The sequence below is a fragment of the Aptenodytes forsteri genome, unplaced genomic scaffold, assembly GCF_000699145.1.
Source record: "Aptenodytes forsteri isolate BGI_AS27 unplaced genomic scaffold, ASM69914v1 Scaffold369, whole genome shotgun sequence".
Lineage (NCBI taxonomy): Eukaryota > Metazoa > Chordata > Aves > Sphenisciformes > Spheniscidae > Aptenodytes > Aptenodytes forsteri.
Genome location: NW_008794965.1, coordinates 17,150 through 25,138, shown reverse-complemented (window position 1 = coordinate 25,138; position 7,989 = coordinate 17,150). Strand labels below are relative to the sequence as shown.

Genomic DNA, 7,989 nt, shown 5'->3' with positions numbered 1-7,989 from the left:
GGGGGGGGGGGGGGGGGGGGGGGGGGGGGGGGGGGTCTAGTTTTTTGCGTGTTTCCTTGCTTTTTAAGAAATTACATGTATTTTTTTAAAATCTGAAGTACCGTTTGCACGCTTCTTTGCGCCGCGTGGCATGCTTCTTGCAGGCTTGTTTTGCGTGGCGTTGCACGGGGTTCGCATGCAGCGAGCACGCCGTCGCAGGCTGCTTGCAGGCTGCAGCGCGCTCCTGGCGCGCTTTGCTGCAGGGCACGCCGCTCACAGAGGTGGTGGGGTTTTTTTGCATGCTCTTTGCATGCTGCTTCGCACTGTGCGGCACGCTGTTCGCCTGCTTTCTTGCATGTTGCAGGGCACTGCGTTTTTGTGTGCAGCTCGCATGAGTCTCTGCAGGGTGGCCCGCTTTTTGCATGCTTTCTTACGCGTGGCTGCATGCTGTGTGCAGGCTTTTCTTCGCATGCAGTCGGCACGAGTCCTTGCACACCATTGCACGCTGTTCACATGCTCGCAGTGTTTGCACTGTGTGGCACGCTGACATGCTGTGTGCAGGCTTTTCTTCGCATGCAGTCGGCACGAGTCCTTGCACACCATTGCACGCTGTTCACATGCTCGCAGTGTTTGCACTGTGTGGCACGCTGAGTCCATGCTTTCTTGCGTTCCTTTGCATGCTATTTCTAGGCTTGCTTACATGCTACTTCCTTGTTACGCATGGCAGTGCACTTTTGTTGCTGACTGAGCCCCATCCAGCCCCAAAGGGCCCTAGTTTTCCGTGCTGTAGTAGGGTGGGCACTTACACCCTTCCTGGTGGTACGTCTCAAAGAGAGGTAGAGCGGAGATGGCTCCGTGGCCTCTCCCCTTACTTTATTTGCGACACCGCTTGCTGGCAGCCCTCTGGCCGAGCGTCACTGGGCTGGCAGCTAAGCCCGGACTGTTAGAACGCCCTCCAGCTCCGGCCCTTCTCTCTGCAGACAGCCAGCAGCAGGTTACCAAGCACAGCCCAGCCGTGCCCAGCTCCGGCTGGGCTCCCAAGGAGGCCATGCAGGGAAGGGAGAGAAACAGCACAGGGAAAAAAAAAAAAACCCAAGCACTAATAATTCAGGTTTTCCCAGCTGTTTAAAACCCACCCAGCCGTGGTTGCAGGGCCGCCCGCGTTTCCTGCAGGGTTTTCTGCTTGGCTGGCCCATGCATTTGATGGATGCGATAAGACAGACTCCCTCGATGGCCTGGCAGGCGTGAATCCAGCCGGGGACGGTTTCCCTCCTCCACTGCCGTTTTTCCGGGCTGACCTCTGTATGGGCCATTTAAATTCCTGGTTTATGGCACTGCATGGGAATGGCCCTGAAGCCTTTGGCTGATGCCAGCTCCGGCACCCTTTGCCCGTGGCGGCTCCCGGCTGGCCCCGGCACAGGGACCTTTTTCTCCTGCAAAAGTGACAGCCGGGTTTGCAGCAGTGCCGTGTTTCTTGCACTATTTTCGGCTGGTTTGGCTTGCCAGCTGCATCCATGGGTGCTGGCCTCGGTGCTCGGGGCGCTTTGCTGGATCCCACCTAATGCCCGCAGCACGCAGGCTTCACCCGGGGAGCTGGGCTGGGGGGATCTTGGGCACTCTGAGCTGCTCCGGCACATGCTGATGGTTCCAGTTTGTGGGATTTATCCTGGACCCAACCTGAAACAACTCGAGCTCTCCAAATCCTTTTGCAAACTGCAACGTGGACCCTTATGCCCGAGGCTCCTGGCCGTGTCCCTCTGCCCCTGCGCTGCTACAGGAGCTGCGCGCTCGCTTGGGTTTCGTTTGGTTGTAGTTCTAGTTTTCTGTAAAGAAACTCAGTTTTGCGCTTGAAGCCTGGCTGACGGAGCTGCAGCAGCAGTCCTGTGGCTGGAAGCAGCGTGAGCTCCCAGCCCTGTGGTGTCCTTCTCAGCAAGCGGAAAGAGAGAGGGATAGTCCCAAACTCACGCAGCTCTGCAGGCTGCATGGAGCCATCCAGTGGAATGGATCCGTAAGGAGCTGCAAAGAGAAGGGCATCTCCAGTAGGGAAGGGAAAGGTAATCCCAGGCCAGCAGGAACAGACTGTCCTGTGCAGGACAGGAGGCAACGGGGTTTTTTTTGTTCAAGCGGAAGCTTTTAAAGGACCTCTGGCTGTGCTTTGCTTTGATTCTAGGGAGTATTTCTTCTAATGATTTCCTTGTGCTTTGTTTAGCTGCTTGTAGGCAGTTGTCTGTTCTATCACGATAGCCACATCCAAGATGCAAAGGACGTACCCCTGAAAACAGCACCGTCAGAGGCCGAGCAGCACCACCAGCATCCTCTCGCTGCTCTCTGTGAACCGCAGCGAGGCGGTACCTTGTATTTTATGAAAGTAACCAAAGACCGCAGTGGTGCTGGTGTTCCTGCATTCCCAGCCCAGGGCTCTGGGAGGGCTGAGGCTGCTGCCCACCAGCAGAGCCCGGCTGGCCACAGCTCAGCGCTTGGGGTCCGCTGAGCCCAGAGGCCCCCCGAAGCTTTGGGGACACCGTGGGTGCAGGGGAGCTGTTGGGCAGACATGCAGAAATGATACCAAGGAGGCAGAGGAGGATCTTGTGCTGCAGCAGAGGCGTGAGCAGGTGGAGGGGCTTCAAAACGCTGCAAATAGAAGCTGGGAGCAAGAGAAGCTTTTTCCTGAGAAAGAAAATAAACCCTGGGGACACCGTGGGTGCAGGGGAGCTGTTGGGCAGACATGCAGAAATGATACCGAGGAGGCAGAGGAGGATCTTGTGCTGCAGCAGAGGGGTGAGCGGGTGGAGGGGCTTCAAAACGCTGCAAATAGAAGCTGGGAGCAAGAGAAGCTTTTTCCTGAGAAAGAAAATAAACCCTTGCCATGGCTGAGGGGACAGACATACACCATGGCCAACAATTAATTTGCAAACTGGCTCAACTGTGGTGAAGCATGGCAGGAGGGAGCTGTGAAACGTGGCAGCTGTGGAAGGTGAGATGGTAGTGCAGATGAACCCATCTCTTCGCTGCAGATCACCCCCCCTCCCCTTACCACATCTGCACCTCCTCCCAGCTGACTCGGGTAGCGTGCTAGAGACTTAGCAGCTCAGAGTCTTACAGGGCCAATTCTGCCTGTGGGGTTGAGAAAATAAAACCAACCAGGAGCAGCACAACTGTACAAAACTGCTCAAGTTTACTTCCAGCATCGTTCCCAGCACATAAGTTACCCCTCTCCCAAACAGAAGTCTTATACCTTTCCCAATGCCGTAGCAGTGCAGTTCAGTAGTCAATGGGCTTAGAGCCGTTTCCCATCCTAACAACGGAAGCAATCTCTCAAGCTTGGTGGACCTCAAAGAGAGACCCAGGCAGCAAAATGGAGCAGGTTGCTTCCAGCAAAGACAAGAAGCAGCAGCGCTCTGTTCCCTGGGTCTCCCCAAGGAGCCCCGCGGCCAGCGCCGACCGCCCTGGTTTCTCTCAGAGGGGGGGCACGCCCCTGAATTTGCGGATGATGTTGGCCAGCCGCTTGGCCAGCCCACCCCGGCTCGGCTCTTCCACGTGAAACGTTCTGGTCAGCAGGTTGTAGAAGGAGCCGTAGCACACTGCCACCACGGTGCAGGTCAGGCAGATGACGTTATAGGGCATGCTGAAGTCTGGCGTCGGCAAGTTTACCAGCAGCGGCTCCGTGTACAGGCGCACAAAATAGCTGGAGCCATCAGAGGAAGGAAACCTGGAGAGCAGAAGCAGGAAAGGGAGTGTCAGCCCGCACAGGACCGCTGCTTCATGCTCACCAGATGGGATGACAGTGGCCGGCAGCCCGCAGGCGCCGCGCTACGGCCCCACTCCCCAGCACAGGCACACTCACAGCGAGGTGAAGAGAGGGCTCTGCTCCACATCCACGTCCTTCATCGCAATGACACTGGGCACCAGGGCACTAAGCACAGATGAACTAAGGAGACAAAGGACATGCTAGTGTCAGTCCTGCCAGCAGAGACGGCAAGAGTTTTTCCCGTCCCCAGAGACCTGGGCAGCAAGTCCTACACGAGGCCCAGAAGGGGATGAGGAGCTGAGGTATATGTCGTTACCTGACGTAAAAGCCGTGATTGGGGTCAGGCGTGTACTCTGTCCACTTCAATAAGGCCCTCTCAAACTGGATTGTGATTTTGGTGACAGAGCTGGCTGGCAGCTGGATCAGCATTTCCAAGAGGTGAGGCTGCCTCCGGTCCTGGGCTGGCTGGTAGTGGATATAACCTAATGCCAAAGAGACGCGTCAGTGGCACTGGGGGGACCTTGTCCAATCTCACATGGTCTGGACATCTCCCATGGGGTGGGTGCTCCTGCTTCCACTGTCCTGGGAGAGGTTTTCTGGGCAAGTGAAGATGCACAGGTAGCAAAAAGCATGTGCTAAAGCTAAATCTGGCTGGTCTTTACAGCTGATGACCCATGAAAGTCGGGTGTTTGTAAGGAAAGGTACAAATGCAAAAGAAGACCCAGTCATCAATTTTAAATCAAGCCTCCTTTACTACAAAAATCAGTTCACTTTGGTTTAGACCCTTGTTGGATTATGAAACACTGTCCACGTGCCTCTTATAAAACAAACTTAATAAAGTCTCATCTGCTGTGAGTGTTGAACTGAAGGCTAGGAAAATATCCTAAGATGTTTTGTTTCCCAGTCCAGTTTCCCAGTGATCACTGGGGCCCGAGGGAGGGACTAAACCATCTCTGGAATGAGCTGCTTGTGCCAAGGGAACCGGGTGGCATGTGTTCCCGGGAGGGTTTACTTACTTGGCTTGTTTTCCTTCCCCTTCGTGATGATAGTCAGAGTGTGCACATAGAGTCGCAGATACCACGGCACAGTCTCCAGCAGGATCACGGGGAAGGCCCGGTACGGGTGAGTGTTGTAGATGAGAGTGCTGATCTCTCCGGTCTGCAGCCCGTATCCACTCACGTAGCGCTGAGCATGGAGTATGGGTGTCGGCAGTTCCGCTGCAAAAGAGAAAAGGACACAAGGAATGGGGGGCCGTGCCAGGTGATTTTTAGGCCTGGAGCCCTGACCAGCGGTGCAGGTGGAATGAAGTTCTGGTCACTCACAGCTGTCTTGGGGCCGCTTCCACTTCAGCTGCACATTGAGGCTGCGAGATGTATTGAAGAGCGAGGGGCTTAGCAGGTCATAGACGGCATAGGTTCTCTTGTCTCCCTGGACAATAGCTTCGTATACAGATGCCGGAGGGGGGGTCACTTCCAGTAACTCCTTTTCCTGAGAAAGCAAATAGACCATGAAAGGAAAAGTGCCCCTTGAAGTAACTGGCAGCGCTGGGCAAAGCCCCTCCGGCTGGTCCTGAGCTTTCCCACCCAACAGCCAGCTCAGTGCTCTTACTAACACCATCACGCTCATCCCCACAGCCCTGCTCAGAGGAAGGAAACCACCTCCCTTCGTTAGCCCCGGAGGGCTCCTGGGGGGCCTGGCCATGCAGAGGATGGAGGCGAGCATGTTTCAGAGCCGCACAAAGTGGCTGAACTGAGGGAGCAGGGGGTGTTCTCTGGTCCGTGAGCATTACCTTGTTCTTAGGGGAGATGTCAACATAGACTTTGCTCTGCGATGCCAGAGGGCACGCGTCAGTAAGTGTGCGAGAGAACATCTTGAAGAGGGACCAGTCTGCAGGAAGCAAAGTCAGTGGCAGGTGGAGTGAAGTGCGGCAGGCTGGGGGCACTCGAGGACCACAGCGCACTGCCGCCGAGCTTACCTTTCTTTCCTTGGCCGCTGGAAAAGGTGTCAAAGACCACAGTGAGGGTCTGTCTGAGCTCCCAGGACACAGCCAAGCAGGAGGCATCCTGGACAAGAGAAAGAGAGGCAGCTCTGATCACACCTTCTGGAGGGGCAGGACACCAGGAGGGTGCTGGAACTCCACCAGGACTGCAAGAATCCCATCGGGACCCAGGTGAGACCAGATAAGCAGGACGACAGCTGTGTTAGACACAGTGAACCCACCGCAGGGGAGCCTGGCAAACCGGCGTGTCACCTTGCAGTGTCACAAGAAGGCTTTGGGTTTTCTCTTGGGCCTGTTAAAGGAGGGAGTCCTGAGCCTCGGCGCTTACCCTGCAGATGGGGCGGATGTGCACTGCCTGCGAGTGGTAGCTGCTGTGGAACAAGCGCTCGGCCTTCAGCAGCACAGCAAGCCCGGCCTGCAGGGAGAAAAGGAGAAACTCAGCCCCAGGTCTGTTCTCTGCTCCCACTGAGAGAAAGGCCCTGCTAAGACTTCCCAGTGCATGCTCCCGGATTGCTGTCGGGAACCCAGCTCCATCGGGAGAGGCCCAGTGAGGCAGCAGGACTTGCCGTTACCTTTGAGCCACATGGCAGCAGCTTCTTCCAAGGCGTGAGGTTCTCTGTGCAGACGACCTCCCGGGGCAGGACAGCGTATCGCAGGAGATGGTGATCTGTCCCTGGGCAGGGAGGTGGAGTGTCAACAGGCTGGTACTGCTAGAGGCATGACAGCAGAAGCAGACCTGTTCCACCCCACAGCCCACCACCCTCTCAACATGCCCAAAATGCCACGAGCTCACTGAGGAATAGATCCCACTCTGTTCAGAGTGATTTGGATAGAATCAAATAGGTAAGGGTATATTCTAGCAGATTTTTTTAATGAGTGCCTTAAATCCTCTAGTCCTCACTGTTTCATAACATACTTTTCAGAGAGACAGATGAGGGCCTGGCAGCATCTGCCACATACTGCTTGTGGGTTTCCTCTGTTCAAATCCAAGCCTCATTCGCAGGGAGAGGAAATCATAGAAATCATAGAATCATTGCTTCCAGGAGGAGGTTAACAGACCCTGTTGTACACACCCAGACCCAGAGTCGTTGCAGGACCTGTGCCCGGACTCCCTGGAGTGGCACAGGGCAGAACTAAAGCTAGAAGCAAGAGTGAGAGGGCAGAGCCGGGCAGCCAAGCGCAGGCCGGGCTCACCATTGGCTAAGCCCAGGGGTTTGAAGGACGCCGTTGGAGTGACTGTGTTGGTCGAGTCAATGAAGTTGAGAGAAGCACAGAATATTCCAGAGAGGATGTTACTCAGTTCTTTCCAGGCTTTGTCAACACTGTGTGAGAACAGATACCAGAGATTACTCAGCAGCTTGAATCCTCGGAACAAGCAGCGTTAAGTCAGTAACATTCAATAAATACACCGACGTGACCACGCTGGCTTTCAGAAGCTGCAAGGAGCATGCAGGCAGAGGCTGCTGGTCGTGCACTCTTCAGCTCTCTTGGTATTTTATTCTAACGCATGAGATCTGGGGGACATTCACTGCAGGGGCAGCCCCTGGGCTGGCAGGGCTTCACACAGCCAGAGACCCGGTGGTGGGTGCAGCTAGTATGTGAGGAGAGAGGCTGGGGGAGCAGGGAGCGTGTGGGAGGTGACGTACGGTGTACGGGGAAGGGGCTGTGAGACCTAAAAGCAACACCGTGGTGCGGCTCTGAAGGCTGACCCGACCAGCAGACCTGGCATGGGCCACTTGTAGGGAGGGGCGAGCTCTGTGAGTCCACGCAGAGCTGCGGTGGCTTGAAGAGGGGCTGTGTGCTAAGGGAGATGGTGACAGGTGTTAGATGGGAGTCAAAGGAAGTGAGTCACAGATGAGAGGTCAAGATATAACCCCATCTTATTAGCACAGTGAGGGGTTTGTCATCACAGAGCCCATAAGGGAATGACTTGTCCCTTTAGTGAACAAGGGTTTGCCCTCAGCACCACATCCTGCCCTGTGCACTGAGCGGGGCTACGTTCTGCTTTTCCTTAGAGCTGCTCCTGGGGTTGCAGGCTCTTTATTCCAGCGGACATCTTCCAACCCAGGAGGCCTCTGCACACGCCGTGGCTGCCTCATGTGAGAAGGGCAACAGCTCCTGGGAGCGGTGGCCGCGGGGGGGACCCACAGGGGCAGACCAGTGGCTGGGGTACCTACTCGGTGACGGTGGGCTGGAACCAGACCCAGAGCTCGGCGCCGGCGGGTGCCTGGAGGGGCGGCTGCCCCCCGGCCCGGGTGCGCCA

General features: G+C 56.0%; 1 protein-coding gene across 1 annotated transcript; it reads right to left on the bottom strand.

Annotated features, from left to right (window-relative positions):
• Nucleotides 1–3,137: 3,137 nt before the first annotated feature.
• PIGT (phosphatidylinositol glycan anchor biosynthesis class T) lies at nucleotides 3,138–7,989 on the bottom strand (the record flags this gene model as incomplete). The annotated part of the gene is made up of 11 exons (XM_009275536.1): nucleotides 3,138–3,688; nucleotides 3,824–3,907; nucleotides 4,044–4,209; nucleotides 4,744–4,944; nucleotides 5,050–5,215; nucleotides 5,517–5,614; nucleotides 5,703–5,790; nucleotides 6,055–6,141; nucleotides 6,299–6,399; nucleotides 6,921–7,048; nucleotides 7,904–7,989. Coding segments are annotated over 11 exons (1,458 nt in total), but the record flags the coding sequence as incomplete, so codon positions are not given.